We start from the raw sequence: 19,308 nt of genomic DNA on the forward strand, positions 1-19,308 counted from the left end.
AGAACCACCTCCGTATTATGAATCTGTTTTCCAAAATAATGAACCCTCCTATCCACCCAAAACCTCCATGGAGAACACACTTACTTCTCTCACTAGTCTCACCTCTACACTCCAAAATCTTATATCCCGTATGGACCAACCCTCCACCTCCAATGTTCAACCCTCAAGCTCCAGTGCACTTCCATCTCAACCACAGAATGATCTCTCCATCCCATCACCACTATCCATGGAAGAGCACCCACATCCATCAATCCAAGAGCAACATGATTCCAATGATGCTATTGACATGGAACAAAAAAGAAGGGATCATCTTCGTGAATCCATACTTCATAAGGAGTTAGAGGAGGTACTAAAAGTGAAGGTAGAAGAGACGTGACTAAAGAAAGAGAGGTTGTGTGGGAGGGCAGTAGATGGCGATGACGTTGGTGCTTCTTATCCCAAATTCCCAACTATGGTCAAGATAAGGACCAATTACAATGTGACACATAATAAAGGGTAACTTACATATTATTTTAGAGGGGGTTGGATAGCATTCACCATATATATATATATATATACACGGAGAAAGAGGGGTCGGAAAGCGAAAGGGTAGAGGGTGCATCAACAAAATTTGGTTGCTAAAATTAAAATTTTTTGCAGCAAACTTTGTTTTACTATTGAGTATAATTTAACAACAAACTATTTTGATACAAAATCTAAATCGTTAACAACAAATAAAAAATGGACTCCAATTACTTTTGGCAACAAATTCTAATAAAACATACAACAATTATATATTTTTTGTTGCGAAAACTTTTCTATTGCAGCAAAAGTAATATTTTACAGCAAACTTTTTCTCTTCAAAAAAATATTCTCTCTTGTAGTGGTAATTTTGGCCGGTTCGGTTTGCTCGTCTAGAACTCAATAAAAAAAGGATTTAACAAGTAACTACAACAATTTTCGGTGGCCATTTCTCGTCTAGAACTAGAACTCAATAAAAAAAAAAAAAAACAAGAATTTAACATGTAATTAACTACAATAATTTTGGGTGGCCATTGCTCATAAAAAGAGGCACAAATGCATTTGCCTGTAAGTTGTAACCTTGTCTCTCAGATCTCAGGAATAAATTCAGCCAACAATAAAGCTAAATACACCAAATCAATTGGAAAAAAAAAAGTTAAAAAAATTATATAAAAAAGAACATAGATCATTATATATATTCTCTCCGTTTAAAATATGTCATTTTAAAACTTTATTATATTAAAATTATGTTTACATTTATCAAATTATTCATTTACCAAAATTTAAAGTAACAGATATTTTAATTAGGAGAGAAATTAAAGATTAATATATAAGAGAAAATAAGCTCACTTTTGTGGAAATGGATATTTTCAATTTTTTTAATAATTAAAGAAATAAAATGTAGTTTCTCACCACTAATTTTTTAAGTAGGATTAAGAAAAAACATAAAAAAAAATAATAAAAGATTAAAAATCACACTTTAATCCTTCAATTCTTTTTATCAATTGAGAGTACCCAAATTTCCACTTTTTGCCCTTACATTTATGTTGTTCATTAGAACTTTAGAAGATCCCTACGGCCCTTCCTCTCCAAGCAGCGTAACTTGTGCTTCGGGGAAAGACATGCTGCTTGACCTCCAAATCTTCTCCGGAAAAGTCACACGCCTCGTCCTCATCAATCCGTCCAATCGTCATGCTACAACGGCGATGCACTTTCCTGGCCCCTAAACGCCCAACATCACGGTGTTCATTCCTATTGCCATTACCGCTGCGTTCCTGTCTCCTAAGGGAAGCAGCAGCCATGATGAGATCGTGGTCATCACTGGCGCTCGACCGGGCCGATGAAGTAACACTGAAGCTTCTAGGGAGAGGGCAGAGCTGGCCGGTAGGGCACCCCATGGCGGCGTCCACATAGGCGAAGTGGCTGCTGGCGGAGCAATCGGTCATGCCTTGTACGTACATGTCCCTTGCCTTGATTAGCAACCTGAAGGGTGCCTTCATGAACCTCATGAGTTTTCTCTCTTTTTGGTTTCTCATGTGTGATGATGAGTTAGATTTTTCTCAAAATTAAAGTTGTAATATAACTTGGAGCATGTATATCCCATGCTATCTCCATGATATGTAATAATGGTTCGAAAAGGTTAGCTAGCTACCATAATGGGTTTCGTGCATCAATATTTCACTTTATATAAACAACAATAACGACAGGTGAACCAAAAAGTTTTGGTTGAATATTTAAACACCGAAAAATTCATGTATAATCAACTTTACCTGAAGTTGATGGTTGAAAACGGTTAAATAATTTAACTGATTTAACTATATTTTTATTTAACGACCATGAACTATCAATTTTATATAAAGTTGACTGCACTGAATTTCTACTTTAAACATTTCCATCTTAATATATAAATTATAAGCAATGCTACGTAAATTTATTATTTTCAATTAACAGTCAATAGTAGTATTTTAAAATATTAATTAAAAATATAGTATTAAATTGCTAGACTAAAAATATTGAACTGTTAAAAAATATTAACTAATATAATTTAAAATAATTTTGTTAGGTAATCAACTAGAATACCAGCAATTACAAAGTAGAAACGTGAAAAAAATATCTATAACCTAATAAAAAAGAGATATTTAATTTTTTTAAAAGAATTCCTAATAAAAATAATATCTAAAACTAGAAAAAATATCTAAATTAAAAAAATCATCCAAAGAAACATCCAAATTACAAAAAAATATCCGACCATAGGAGAAAGAAATATCTAAAGCTAATAAAAAAATTATCCAAAACATAAAAAAAATGTTTTAAAATCTAAAATTAAAATTAAAGGGGAGTTAGCCGAGTTGACTAGAGTTATAGTTGACCCCAATATACTTTCTCAATTTCGAATTGCTATTAACCCTCTACCTTCGCTCGTCATTATTTTGTATCATAGTGGAAATTAAACTATCAATAATATTTAAAAAATAATAGAAACACTTCCAACTTTTAAAAATATTTTATTTAGTATTTATTAATTATTTTTAAAATAATTATATAATTTTATATGAAGAATATTAGGACGTCAGTAAATTTTGTGATTTATAGTCATTAATTAATTATTATTAATATTTTTAATGGTATAAGATTACATCTAATAGTATAAAATTACTCATTTTTTTTGCTAGTTAAGTACTTATCAAATTTTAATATACAAAAATGATGATTCCTAGACTTTTTTATTTTATATATAATAAATATATAATTATAAATTATATATATATAAAAATATAAAATATTAAATTAAATAAGATCATTTTAATTATTATCCCTACGTTACCGTTAAAATATAATGTTAGTGTATATACAAAAATATAATGTGATATAGTACCCGAATTTTAATTCAAACGTTTGAGTTCAAATATCGTTATTATTGCCAACAATATAATAAAGACTTCACTTCTCTTTCTTCTTTTTAATTATAAAGCTAGCATAGCTCTTTTAATCCTGTATTTTAGAAAGAGAAAATTTATGGACATCACTTTTATTAAAATTTAATCATCGTTTAGCTAAGTAATTTTTTTATTATTAAATAAAATCTCATACTATTAAAAATATTATTAATAATTAATTAATGACTACAACTCATAAAATAGTTCCTAACACTCCTCTTTTAAAAAAACATGGAAAATCGATCCCTTATTACTCTATGCAACTTGTTATTTTGACGAAAGTTATTTTTCATAAATTATAATTCTATACTAATTAAAAAAATTTATAAAAAAATGTACAAAATCAAATTTTCAAATATAATTGTTATGTATTTATTAAAATAAAAAATTTAATTTTTTAACAATAATAAGCATAACTTGTGTCTTTATAACATATGATAATTAAATTCATTATTATTAATAAAAATAGTGCATATTTAAGAAGATATCTGGAGATTGACTTGCACATAACCCAACATTCAATACATTTATATAATTTGATGAGGGTTAAAAATCAGTTTAAAAATTTATAAATTTAAAAGTTTAAAATTCGTTGTAGATATAGTTTTAAATCAGAATTTAATATTATCAAAATTTGGTAAAAATGTTATAAAGTTTAAAATAATAATCGAAAATTTAGATCCAGGTCATTTAATTTCCTTAGACTTGCAATGGGCATTAGAATTGGCTATGAGAATACAAAAATGTTGATAGCAATTACAAAAATATAAATTGACTAAAAATTTTAAAAAAATTAATAACTAAGTTGCAAAAAAATAAAATCAATAAATAAGTAAATGACTGATTAAGTGAACTTGAGAATAAAAGGGACAACAATTAAAAATATTAAATTAAATTAGAAATGATTAAGATAATGCATGAACTAATAAAAGAAATGAGATTTAAATGCTAAAAGAATCTTAGCTAAGGTTGATGGTTAAGAATTACTATCCTTATAACTAACCACAAATATGACAATTATCATCACATATATACTGAAAATTTTTAAACAATACACTCAAATAATATCTTCGAGTTACACCCAAATATTTTTGTGTTACGTACACCCAAATTTGCTGCAAATATAAAAAAATATTTCATCTAATGCTGCATTTTTCTTCTTTTTTTCCCTTATTTCTTTCTTTTTTTTTAGTTGAATGAATATAAGTCCATTATACTTTTACAACATTATGTGTTTTTTCTTTTTCTTTGTTTGATTTTTTTATTTTTATTCTTGTTAAGAGAGTAAAACAAAAAGAAACTTGAGAAAATAAAACAAAAAAGAAAAAAATGAATAAGAAAAAAGAAGAAGAAAATGGTGATGATGATAAAAAAAAAAGAAGAAGCAGCAGGAGAAGATTAGGAGGGAGAAGAGGAAGAGTTTTGAATTATGAAAAACTTATTAACACACATACATAGAAAATTCTTAAATAATACATTCAAATATCTTCGTGTTACACCCTAATATCTTCGTGTTACACCCAGATTTGCTACAAATACAGAAAAATATTTCCTCTAATATATTTTTCTTCTTTTTTTTCTTATTTATTTCTTTTTTTTAGTTGAATAAATGTAAGTTCATCCTCTTCCAAGTAATTTTTTACCATTATGTGTTTCTTCTTCTTCTTTGTTTGATTTTTTTATTTTTATTCTTGTTAAGAGAGTAAAACAAGAAGAAACTTGAGAAGATAAAACAAGAAAAAAAAAGATGAATAAAAAAAAAGAAGATAATGATGATGATGATGAAAAAGAAGAAGCAGCAGAAGATGAGGAGCAGGAAGAAGAAGAGTTTTGAATTATGCAGAACTTATCTGCACACATACACCAAAAATTCTTAAACAATACACTCAAATATCTTCGTGTTACACCCAAATATCTTCATGCGATACCCAAATTTGCTGCAAATAAAGAAAAATATTTCCTCTAATGCAAAACTTTTACATTACATTCAATTCAAACCATCAACGATGAATAACAATTTTCACAAACAAAAATATTATTCACCTACAGAATCATAAACTACTAACGAAAACATTAACTAGAATCGAACTACACCTCAACCACTTGATTGGATTCAAAACAATAACTAATTTTATTCTGGTTTAATTGACAATCTGAACTTGAATTATTCATTATCTTCAACAAAGAGATAACCAAGGTTTTGAAAACCGGTTCGGACCGGCCGGTCGAACCGGTTTAACCGTGAACCGTTGAGCAAAACGATTCGGGTAAATAGAAAAATTGGAAATTTTAAAAATCGGATTTGAACCAGTGAACCGGTCGGGAACCGGTCAGTCGAACCGAACTGTGACCCGACCGGTTTTTTGAATGCCCAGCCAAACGTTGTCGTTTCATTGTTTCAGCCTCCAGAAATCTAGTTAGCCCTAAGCCCTAGCCCCCGACCTTATCCAGCTTCCAGAACTTAGAACACCTCTCTCACGCGGGGCTCCTCCCAATCTCATCGAGCTCGTCGTCCCTCACCTCCATCCAGCCACCTCCTCATGCTGCCGCTGTCGTCCTTCGAACAGCCACCATCAGCTCGCTCCCTTCCCCCCCATCGCGCAGCAGCCATCGCAACATTCCTTCCCTTCCATCGCGCAGCCACCGTGGGAACGTCGAAGCCTCCATCGCGCACCTACGCCGCAAGTTCTGTTGGTCACTCGATTCGAAGGTGCTCCACCACTGCTCCTTGTCTTGGTCATTCGGTGTCTCTGTCTCCCTTTTGTTCAGCCGCTGGACTACTCCTGACGCCGTCACTGGTTGGAGCTTCGAAGCTCACTCGGTCCCTCACTCAGCTAACATCTCAGACTCTCAGCAATGGAAGTATAGTTGCCGGGCTCACCTACTGTCTCCGTCGCGAAGCTCTGTTCCACCGTCGCCGCCGCCATCTCTGTTCCTGCCTCCATCGCCAGCTCTCCGTTTCCAGCGCCATATCCTTCCTTGCATTTGAATCTGTAATGAAGCCTTTGTTTGATTTTGATTCTAATTTGTTTTTATTCTGAACTTTTTAATTCTGATTGTTGGTTTGATTCTGATTTATTTTTATCCTTCAGTCGTCCTCCCTATTGTTGATTCTGATTTGTTCTTTGGTTGTGTTGTTCTTGATTCTTTGGTTGGGTTGTTTTTTTATTTGTTCTTGATTTTCTGGATTTAGAGTTATTTTTTATTGAATTTTTGGATTTGAATTTTGAATTCGTACTTGATTTGTAATTTCTGTTTGATTCTTCTTATTGTTGTTGTGGTTGAAATTCAAAATTGAAATCTGGTTTTTCTTCTTCGTCAATTTCATATATTCTAGACTTGTTGATTTGTGAACTGATCTTGTGAAATTAAATTTGTGATCTGTTGTTGGATTTGTTGCTAAATTTCTTATTGAATCTGAATTTTCATCGATTTTGGCCTCTCTTTTTTCTTGAATTTCTGTTGATGCTGCTGTGAGTCTTGTTCTGTTGATAGCTGAGATTTGGTTGCTTCTTGATCGATTTGTGGTGGTTGCTGTTGTTGCGTTAGTCTAGCTTTAATCTCTTCCCACTCAATTTTCCATTCTGCAACTTCATTCTAGCAAAGTTTTTGCAAGCTTGGACCCATATCTGGTTGGTAGCAATGATAGAAATCTTTGGGCTCTTTCAAACCTCTTTCCATCTCTTTGAATCTCTGCTCATCAGGTGTTTTTCTGGCGTTCCAGTATTGTTCAATACATATTGTCCATCCATAACCATCTTTTTCATCTTCAAATTGTTGAGTTATTTGATTTTTCATGAAAAATAGAAGAAACCTCTCAATGAGAGCACCAATGTTAGAACTCTCTCTATGAGTTGGGGAGAGAAACTCCAAATTGAACCCAAGTTCAATATCAATTCATTAATTTCTTTAATATATTGATAAAAGTTTCTTATCTATACTCTTAAAACATTAAGTAATTCTAATGGGCACAACTAGTACCCTTCCTAATATTAAATTATAACATGTAGAGGATGTTGTTGCTGATGTGAGCAGGTATTTTATTTGCCATTTTTATTTCAAGTGTATAAATGGTTTCACTAATTCAATTTTCAATTTTTGTGCTGCTGAATAAGGCAAGGGATTGTGAATATGAATGAATGTGATAAAATTGTGAATATGAATAAATATGATTGATGACAAACTTGGAAGTTGGCATTTTATGTTTAGTTGGTTATTTTTGTTATTTGACTTTTGAGTTTGTATTTGAATGAGATCATAACATTCTGGTTTATATAATATTTTTAATTTGGATGATATTTTAAAGTTTATATTAAAATTTAAACTATAATTATGTTTTAATGTGTTTATTTATATTTTATTTATTATTTTATTATAAAACAGTTTTTTCGGTTTAACTACGGTCAAACCGGTTGAACCTATGAACCAATGAACCAATAACCAGAGCGATTCAATGACTGGTTCGGTTTTCAGAACCTTGGAGATAACTGATAATGGAGGAGATGGAGGAGAAGGAGGAAAAGGAAGGAGGAGAAGAAATTTTAATGAAAAAAGAAGGAAGAAGAGGAGGAGGAAGAGGAAGTGGTGTTGGTGACAATCATAATGAAAGAGAAAAATAACGAACGTGCAGCAAAAATAAGAAAAAAAACGTGTAGTAACGGCACGAAGAAAAAACGTTTGCGCATGAATATAAATGACTTGTATAGACTTGTATCAAAAAATGACTTATACGTGGAGAATAATACAATTCTAAATTACTAATCAAAATTAAACATTAATGACTCAAGGTCATCCAATTTTTCAATCCCACAACAAGAAAGAAAAAATCTACTCCATAACCAATATAAATATTTCATCAAACAGTTGGTGTACATAAAAATAGAATAGCATAAATTACAAGAATTAACAAAATTTACAACTACCCACTATTAAAATTTAACACTAACAACTCAAATTAACATAAATGAAACATAAAACATGAAATTCATTTCTAAAAATCATCAAATTCATAACATGAATGAGTATGGTCTAACTGTCTATTCCTCCTCCCAAGTCTTGGCATCAAAATATAATCTTATATAGTTGTTGGGGTTCTGGAGAGTCCAAAATGTGAATTTATATGAGTTAAACTAACCTTATACACACGAAAAAATCTCGTTTATGTGAGAATCGCGCTTAAACCAAAAAAAATTGTGCTTGTGTGAGAATCTCGTTTAAACTATAAGATCTCGTTTAAGCAAAAAAATTGTTCTTAAGTGAGATTTTAGATAGCTACACTTTTAAATTATTTTATGAATTCACTTCTTTGTTCTATTCTTTTCAATCTTTGAAGTCATTGATGCACTTTAATTCTAAAATATTTAAAGAAATTTTATCATTACATCAAATTGCATATTAAGAGGTTAAAAAATTAATAATTAAAAACACAAAAAACATATTTTTTACATACAATTTCATCGAAAGTAAAATTTGAAAAAATTCGATTAATTAAGGCTAATAAACTTTATACCTTTTAACATAATTGAAAATGATAAAATAGAGTTTATCATCAGCTTACTTATCTGTTTATGTAAGTTAGAAATTTAAATTATATTTTATATATATAGTAATTTATTGACAAATAATAAATCTTTAAATAAAATTTAAATTTACAACAAATTAATTCTTATTTTATCAAATTAAAAGATACCGTGCAAAAAAAAAACTATTGAATACGCATTAAAAATTAAGCGCCTCTTTTGAAATCATCCCATTAAAATGCTTGAAATTTAGATCAGAAGAGTAAAAGTATACTTTTAATTGATTTCATTAATAAAATGACAATAATGATATCAATTAATAAAGTTAACATTAGAACAACTAATGTTATATATTAATAAAGTGATAATGAGGATAGAAGATATGCAATCACTTGAATTCTATCACCGAAAATAATAAAAATATATTTTATATTTAGAATTGTTCTTGTGTGAGTGGACTGAATGTAACTCGTCTTTCAACATTTGGCACCGAACTGTAATCCTCAATTTCGAGCTGGTAACTTGAATATTCGAGTTTTTTGTCTAGAGTTTATCTCATTGTGAATGGAATAAAGAGGAGAGTGTATCTACAAAAAATATTTCGATACTTAAGTTAGTATTGTGTTTGTCGAAGATATATGTCTTACCTTTTTTATACATGAAATGAAACAAAGCAGTTATGTTTTTAGTAATAATTTTTATTGAAAGATAATAATATTGTATTAGGTCGTTATCTAGGGTGAAGTTAGATGCTATATTAAAGGGAGGTCAAAAATATTTATACAATAAAATAAGACTAAAATAAAATTTTAAGGGGGTTAAATTGAAATTCACATGTAATTTACATGTAAAAAATTAAAATTTGGAGGTTGTATAAAAAAATTAAAAAATAAGATTTAAGGGGACTAAATTAAAAAATTAAAATTTGGCAGCAATGTATAACCGTTCGTTGTTTCAGTTTAAAGGTTATATTAGATTTTGGTTGATGAGGTATTTTATATTTAAAAGATATTTTAAAATTTATGTTAGACTATATTTATTTATAATTTATTTATTATTTTATTATAAAACGGTTTTTTCGGTTAGATCACAGTTAACCGATTGGATCTATGAACCAGTTTATTAGTAATTAGAACGGTTCGATGACCGGTCCGGTTTTTAGAACCTTGCTTTATACACGTTTACCCACACTTAATATGATATGTCTATATACTTCGGTCATGATCACGACGTTTTATCATTTTGTAATCGCTTTTCACTATTCTAGAGAAAATTTAAGGATTCGAGAGTTTGAGGTAAAAGGGGCTCTAAAGCGGATGAAAAATGGTAGGGCAATAGGACCTGATAATATTCTGATTGAAGTTTTGATGGCCTTGGAGAAAAGAACATCAAATAGTTAACCACGCTTTTTAATTAGATTTTAATGTAAAAAAAGATGCCAGATGAGTGGAGAAAGAGTATCTTGGTACCTATCTACAAGAATAAGGGGGATATACAGAGTTGCAAAAACTATAAAGAGATCAAGCTCATGCACCATACTATAAAGTTATGGGAAAGGGTGATAGAACGGAGGCCGAGACAAGAAACACAAGTAACAAATAACCAATTTGGTTTTATGTCAGGCAGATCCACTACTGATGCTACATACTTGTTAAGAAGGATGATGGAGAAGTATCGTAGTAATAAAAGGGATCTACATATGGTGCTTATTGATTTGAAAAAAAGCGTACGATAGGGTGCCAAGGGAGGTTTTATGGAAGGTTTTGGAAAGAAAGAGAGTAATGATCGCATATATTCGTGCAATTAAAGACATGTATGATGGGGATACAACTAATGTGAAGACTCAAGGTGGTGTGACAAAGAAATTTCCTATAAGTATAGGATTACACTAGGAATCATCTTTAAGTCCATACCTTTTCATATTAGTTTGGGAAGTACTCGCAAAGCATATTCAAGAGCCTGTGCCATGGTACATGAATGATATTGTCCTTATGAGAGAGTCAAGGGAAGACCTAAATAAAAAGGTGAATTTATGGAGAGAAGCTCTAGAAGTGCATGATCTGTGCATAAAGCCGTAGCAAGATAGAATATATGGAATGTAAGTTCGGCCGCCGAAGAAAAAACTCTAATACAGAGGTGAAGATTGGAGAAAATATCCTACGAAAAGTTAAAAGTTTTAAGTATCTTGTGTGAATCATAAAGGATAATGGAGAGATTGAACAGGATGTAAATCATAAGATTCAAGCTGGTTGGTCAAAATGGCAGAGTGCGTCTGGTTTTATATGTGGCAAAAAGTTCCTTTAAAACTTAAAGGTAAATTCGATCACACTACTATCAGACCAGCTATGCTTTGGTACAGAGTGTTAGGCGGCTAAAGGGGAACACGAACATAAGTTAAGTGTGGGAGAGATGAAGATGTTGAGATGGATAACTCGTCATATACGATTAGATAGTATAAGGAATGAAGATATAAGAGAGAGAGAGAAAGAGAGAGAGAGAGAGAGAGAGAGAGAGAGAGAGTTAGAGTAGCACCTATTGTGGAAAAGATGGTAGAATCGCATCTCAAGTGGTTTGGACATGTGAGAAGAAGACTGACACAACACCCAGTTGATGCGGATTTTTGAAAACCCACAAACTAACCGGCAAGTGCACCAGGTCGTATCAAGTAATACCTCAGGTGAGTGAGGGTCGATCCACTTGGATTGATGGACTGAGCAACAATGGTTGAATGACTCCCTTAGTCAGGCAAGCAGAGAGTTTGTGTTTTGATGGTTGTAAAACACATTAAATAGTAAATTTGGAGAATTATAAAGTAAACAATAATAGTAGTGTGAGATATATGAGAGAAAACAGTTAACGTTTCAGAGTTGTTGATTTGTCCGGATTAAGTTTTCTTACCAACTATTTTAATCATGAAAGGTTCATTTCACAGCAAACTGTAATTGACCAAACCCTAATATCTTAGTGATTTAGTCTTCTCTAATCCAACTCAATTGCTAATGTCTTGGTCACTTGATTTAGAATAGAGGATCAAGAGCGATTCTAGTTTATGGCCACAGAAACCCTAATTACGCAAAGCTAAACGGATTACATGTCACGTACCCAGATTAGTTCAAGTAATTAGCAATTCAGGAAGAATTTGCTTTCAAGTTGTTGCTCAAGCGAGATAGCTCTGTGATAAACCCCATTTTTAGGGTTTATCATGTGCTTAATTTAGGGGATTTTATCACCTTTACCCACATTTATTCAATGAAATAGCATGGTTTCATGATTGTCTCCTAATTTGTGCTTAAGTGTGAAAACATGCTTTCTAGGTCCTTAATTGGTTGATTTTGATTCATATTTGATTCCACTAGATGCCTTGATGTGTGTGATAGTGATTTCAGATTGGAAAGGCTAGGAATGGATCAAGGGGAGTGAAGAGGAAAGCATGCAAAGTGGATAACACATGAAAAAGCCAAAGATTTGAGATGCATCATCCATGCGCACACGCATTGTAAGCGCACGCGTGGATCGCGAAAACTCAAGGGACGCGCACGCGCACTGTACGCATACGCGTCGGTGGCCGCACGTGATTTTTAAATAGAAAACGTGTCCAGCGATTTCTGAGAAGCTGTGGGGCCCAGTTACAACAAACTTTGGCGCCAGAAATGCATAAAAGGACCAAGGCTTGAAGGGAATCAACATCTTTTGATCATTTTCATCATTCGGAATCATTAGGATTAGTTAGAAGTAGTTTCTAGAGAGAGAATCTCTCTCTTCTCTCTAGAATTAGGATTAGGTTTAGTTAGGGAATCAACATCTTTTGATCATTTTCACCAATTTTTTGTTGTTACATTCATCATTCTTCTACTCTTTTGTTGTAATTTCCTTTATGTTGTTTCTATGCTTTGTTGTAGATCTACTCTTGTTCCTTCTCTTTTCTTTCAATTCAATTTGAGGTAATTCATAATAATTGTGTTCCTTTTGATTTGATTTGTTGTTGTTTAATTCCTTGCAATTGAGTAGTGTAGATTTACTTTCCTTTCAATTTTACTATACTTTTCTTTTATGCCTTCCAAGTGTTTGCTAAAATGCTTGGTTGGATTTTAGAGTAGAATTTTGTGTTCTTAGCTTGGAAAGGTAAATTAGGAACTCTTGAGTTACTAATGTCCAAGTAATTGATGATTGGGATCCATTAACTCTAGTTCTCACTAATTGAATTAGTAGAGAGTTAGGACTTATGGACTAGGATTGATATAGCTCACTTGACTTTCCTTTACTATTAGTTAGAGGATGACTTAGTGGGATTGATCCTTGCCAATTCTCAAGTTGTGGTTAGTGATTAGGATAGAGATTCTTAACCACCAACCCTTGCCAAGACCTTTTTAGTTGTTAGTTTATTTCCTTGTCATTTACGTTTCTTGTCTCTCATCTCAAAATCCCAAAATATACTTCATAACCAATAACAAGATACTTTATTGTAATTCCTAGGGAGAACGACCCGATGTTTGAATACTTTGGTTATTAATTTTAGGGGTTTGTTACTTGTGACAAACAATCTTTTGTATGAAAAGATTATTGTTGGTTTAGAAACTATATTGCAACGAGATTTCATTTGTGAATTCTAGACCACACAAAAATCTTCTCATCACTCTGTCGAGAATCACAAGAACACATGTAGAATAAGGGTTATACTGTCGTTCTACCCAAATCCATAAGATGAAAACGAAAGAAGTCCTTCAAACTGAATCAATACATTAATTAAAATAGAAAAACAATAGTCTTAATCCATAGAATTAAATAGAGCTCTTAACTTTAACCGAGGAGGTTTAGTGGCTTATGATGTACAGAGAAAACAAGGATTCCGAAAAGTGTTACGTGCGAAAGTGAGAAGATCCTCCCAAAGGGTGAATCTTTTTTCTTTTTATATCTATCCTAATTTGATTTGAAACTAAAATAAAATATTAAATCCTAAACCTAAAAGATTTTATTTTAAATAAAAATTACAAAAATAAAAGATAAGAAAATAACTAAGAGCTAAATCCAACAAAAGATGCTCCAAGATTGTGATTGTGGTCTGAATTGCTGGTGCTAAACGCTAGCTTGGCGTTTAGCGCCTAAAGTGGTAGAAACGCTCCAGTCCATTCTAAGTTGCTGGTGCTAATGCCAGCTTGGTGTTTAGCGCCCAAAGGGGCAACTTTAATTCTTTTTCTTTTTGCTCAAAATTTTGTCAAATTGATCCGAATTTTACCTGAAATAATAAAAATACCAAAAAACTCAAAGTAGCATCCAAAGAGGATTTTAACACTAAAACATAATTAAACTTGCTATATTCTAACTATATTTAACTAGAAAATAAGCTGAAAATGGGTATAAGATGCTCATGCATCACCAGTCAGGAGAGTGGATGAGATGGAAGATGGACAAGGGGTGAAAGGCAGAGGAACACCATCCATGAAGTGGTCAAACAAGATCTACATGTAAACGATCTCTCTGTAGACATAATACATGATAGAGCTCAATGGCGTCGTTTGATCCATATAGACGGTCCCACCTAGTTAGACAATGTTTTGTTGTTGTTTTTGTTGTTGTATGAAAAAGAATAGATGAAAGAGAAAGAGATAATTACAAGGTAATTTAACATTAAAAAGTATAAATTTCAAACCTTTGATTAGATAATCTGAAAGTCAATTGCTTCCAAAGCGAGTAATGTTTCTTTTTCATTTTCCAAATTACAACTGATATTAATTTAATATTTAAAGAGATACAAATATAACAAACCCTGCAGCACTCTTTCTAGCACGAGATGTAGTCTTCACAATATCTCCATTAGCAAGAACTACCTAAAAATACAATCAGCAGAATAAATATATCATCACATCAATGCATTATAGACCAAAACTGAGATTAAAACAAACTTTGAGTCTAATCACATTATCACGAATAGTTCTATATTTGCAAATTAGTAAGAATAACATGTCACGCCTAATAGCATAAGAACTTTAAAGTTTTTTGGAAAAAAATATTGTATATTAATTCCATACATTTTGGGTAATAATTACAACAAATCAAGTCTAATAACCATTAATGATTAATGAACCAATATGCCTCAAACAAAAAAAGCTTAGAGCCAAGTATTAGACCTTATTTAAAAAATATACTTAGATATCAAATTTTCTAAACAAAATGAATTACTAGGGCATATTCAATTAACCTGGATCAAGTGAAAAAATAGACCATAAGGCTCCAAATACTCGTTAAGTTCCATCCATCCAATTCCAGGATCAACAACGACATCCATGTCATCAACATGTAATGCTTTCACTCTCTGCATATTGAACCAATAGTTAGTGTAAGTATGACACCAAAAGTATATGTTTAATTTGTACCTATATGAACACATGGACGATATTTTACATGTTTAAATATGTTGCAGTAAATGACCAGTCTAAGTAATGGTACTTGCACAGATAAATTGAATTATTAAACTGATACTGTAGTTGAAATTGTATTAACAATCATGAAATGCAGAAATGCATAAGAGAAGCAACTTAAGTGATGAGAGAAAAGAGGAAGGATATGTATCCTCGGAGAATAATTTGTGGAGAGAACTGAAATGGGAGGAAAGATCAGGAAAACTATATATTAAATATGTCATCCAATCCCATAAGGGCATCATAAACTTTTTGATGAATTCTAAAACATATGAAGTCAAGTATATTCATCAATTCATGAGTAGAGAGGTACCTATATATTTAATAATCATAATGTTCCCACTTGAAATTTAAAACAATTATGAATGGATATTCAGGTACCATAATAGAACATGTACATACTTTCATTAATGACATGTCAATGCAAAACTCTCCATGGAGTGAAAAGGTGTGACCCTCAATTGATGTAGCTCCACCGTAAGGTATAATAAAGAACTTGAAAAATAAGTAAAAATGATTAACAATTTCTTAGTACTATAATATTATTAACATTTATGTACCCAATATATATATATAATAATTGTTACATGATTTTACAATCTTAGAAACTTCCTCTTCAAATCTGCATATAAATGCACAATGCAAGAGAACAATTACATGTATGCCTTGAATTTTGCTACACACATACACAGACACACATCCTATTCTCATTGACATCCTTTCTAGATATTGTGGAAATGTATATTTTACGTATGTTTCAGTCAAAACAATAAATAAAATAGATGCATACTTTGAAATCAACAGTAAAAAGGAGCACACTTACAACTTCACTAGTTTTCTTATTAATAGTTCTCCAAACACTCCTAAACGTGTGGTGGGAAATTTCAATACCACAAACTAACCGGCAAGTACACCGGGTTGTACCAAGTAATAACTCAGGTGAGTGAGTGTCGATCCCACGAGGATTAATGGACTAAGCAACAGTAGTTGAGTGATTAGGCTAGTCAGACAAGCCAAATTGAGTGTGTTCAAGTTCAAGTAGCATAAAATAGTAATTAGAGAATGCAAGAAAGCAAGCAATGGCTGGGTTGTGAAATTAATATGAGAAAGCAGTTAAGGTTTTGGAGATATTTAAATTTTTGGATTAACAATTTTTATCAACTATTTTAATCAAGCAAAATTTCAATTTATGGTAAACTTTAAGTGATTAAACCCTATTCCTTAGTAATTTAATCTCATCAAACTCAATTAACCGTCAATTTCTTGGTCACTTAATTTAAATTAGAAACTTAAGTTCAATTCTAGTGTATGAGCCACACAAATCCTAAGCACCCAAAAATAAGGAGATTATATGTCACATATCCTGTTAAATCTAGATAATTAGATAGTTATGAGGAATTAATTTCAAACTTTAATTCTAGGGATATAACTCTTCCAAGATTCAACAAGAATTCAATTAGAATAAGAGTTATCTTCCAATATACTCTAATTCCTAGGATGAGGAATGAAAACAATCCTTGAATTTAAATCAGTGTATTGATTAAGAGTAGAATGACAATAGTATTAATCCATTAAAATAAATAGAGCTCATAACCTTAACAGTGGAGGTTTAGTTGCTCATGGCTTCTAACACCCTACCATACAGAGTCTTATGCTTAAGTCATAATTCAGAGATGGCAAGGTATTACGACCTCTAAAATAAAAATTTAGTACGTATAGTAGTATGAATGCTTGATTATAACTAGGAGCCTTTGTAGAAAAATGGGTAAACAAAAATCGCAACTCGAAAGCGCAACACTCCGATCAATAACGTAACGAACGAAGATAACCGACGCGAGATTATATATATACAAAGGAGGGTCAAAAACAGGAATATCAAGACTCAAAATCTGGCTGCGAAGATAACCGGTCCGAGCATAGCAATATATACATATGATAAAATAAGGAAAAACCCCGAAGGAAACCCAAAGGGACACAAATACATAAAACCTATTCTCCAAAATCTCCCATAAGAGGAGTCATCACAGTTTATATTATTTAATGGAGATAAAAGTATCTAAGCAAAACATATAAACTAAACAGAGTCCCCAAGAACAAAGGATCTTCGCTAAATCCAGAAGTCTCCAGCAGGCCTCTGCGGGAAACCTCACGTCCTGCATCTGAAAACCACAAAATTCGCATGGGTGAGAACCAGAGGACCCCAGCATGGTAACAGCTTCCACATATATAATACATAATAATAGAGGAAAGCCGAAGGCAATCCTAGAACTTCCTCCAGATAATATCAAAGCTTATAAACAAGCTAAACCATATAAGGGCATTTGACTAAAGATTCTTCAGTCTAACTAATACTTCCCTTTCCAATTCCTTCAAACCTCCTAACCACCAGCAGGAGTATAGAATATAGCAAACACAGTTATATCAGACAAGAGATATACAAATAGGAACAAATAAGGCATTTAGACAAATAGCAAGTAATATGCAGCCAAATAGGCAATCTCAATCAATTCACATAGTATGCATATGATGAATGCCTGTCCCTAGTGGCTGATGATATCATCTGTCGGTTATAGAGCCAACCCGACAAGTCCTGGCAGTTAACCATTGGACTGTCCCTCTGTCGTGTCTCCCCAACTCGAGTTATACTCAATATAATCGTGATCATAATCATGACCATATGCATCACCCTCACTGGTGAATATTAACGGGGGTGAGCTCATCCGGGGCTTTCACAGTATCCGGCCACCCTGACAACATAGGGTCAAAAGAGCTTCAAGTCTCAACCTGGAGCACGTGGTCGCTACCCACTGCTTTCTCCCAGGGAAACTCTCATCTCCGATAATGGTGCAACATTCACAATTCATTCAACAGCATTTATATGCATTATACTTGGCCATAATCATGGCTCCGCCGTAACACGGCAATAATCTAGCCATCCGGCTCACGGTTAAATCCATAACCAGCCACCCGGCTCAAGGTTAGATCTATAACCAGGCATTTCATTAACAATTACGGCCTTTCGGCCCCTGGCATAACAAGTACTTCCACCACCATCCTCCGCCTCTCACATAATCATCTTTGATCCTCATTGATCATTCATTTTTTTCCTTGCTTCACTCGCAAGTTACCACATCCCCTAACTCCTTTTCTAATTGCTAGGCATATCATAATGATTTAAGACATAAGTGGTGAGATCGGAGGCTTAGAAGTATGAGATTTGGCTTTTAAAACTCAAAAATCAACTTTGAGATGAAAACAGGGCCACGCGCACGCGCGGATGGCCACAAAAACTCATCGGCGCGTAGGCGCCCTTCACGCGGACGCGCACATTCAAAAATAATCAACGGCGCGCATGCGTCAACCACGCGTACGCGTGGGTACTCTTGTGCCCCAGGCACAAAACTGGCATAACTCTGGCACAACTCTCTGGAAAATAGCTGGGCATTTGGTGCAGCCCATCGGCGCGCTGACAAACCCCAATTTGACGGTTTATCTTGTATTAATTTTAGGGGATTTTATAACCTTTTTACCCACATTTATCCATTGAGATAGCATGGTTTTGTGATTGTCTCCTTATTTGTGCTTAGATGTGAAAACATGCTTTCTAGACCTTAAATTAGCTAAATTCAATTCACCTTTGATTCCACTAGATGCCTTGATATGTTTGTTAGTGATTTCAGATTGAAAAGGCTAGGAATGGATCAAAGGAGTGAAGAGGAAAGTATGCAAAGTGGAGAAATCATGAAAAGTCAAAGAAGTTGAACTTGCCCATGGACGCACGCGCGCACCTGGCGCTCGCGCGCACCTGCGAATCACCCCATGGACGCGTACGCGTGCTGTGCGCGTACGCGTCGGTGCCGGTTTATGATTTTTTAATGAAAACGCACCCAACGAACTCTCAAGGGTTGTGGGGCCCAATCTCAACCAACTTTGGCA

At 32.8% G+C, this 19,308-nt stretch overlaps 1 protein-coding gene across 1 annotated transcript; it reads right to left on the bottom strand.

Annotated features, from left to right (window-relative positions):
- Window positions 1-1,494: 1,494 nt before the first annotated feature.
- Window positions 1,495-2,138, bottom strand: LOC107481752 (uncharacterized). The gene has a single exon (XM_016102064.3). It carries the CDS (start codon window positions 2,034-2,036, stop codon window positions 1,563-1,565), a length of 474 nt encoding a protein of 157 aa, XP_015957550.1. The 5' UTR covers window positions 2,037-2,138; the 3' UTR covers window positions 1,495-1,562.
- Between the last annotated feature and the right edge of the window lie 17,170 nt (window positions 2,139-19,308).

The sequence above is a fragment of the Arachis duranensis genome, chromosome 1 (assembly GCF_000817695.3).
Source record: "Arachis duranensis cultivar V14167 chromosome 1, aradu.V14167.gnm2.J7QH, whole genome shotgun sequence".
In the NCBI taxonomy this organism is placed as follows: Eukaryota; Viridiplantae; Streptophyta; class Magnoliopsida; order Fabales; family Fabaceae; genus Arachis; species Arachis duranensis.

Bases quoted from the DNA above. Each gene is read 5' to 3' on its own strand.
- LOC107481752 (XM_016102064.3), bottom strand. From the start codon at position 2,036: ATGAGAAACCAAAAAGAGAGAAAACTCATGAGGTTCATGAAGGCACCC.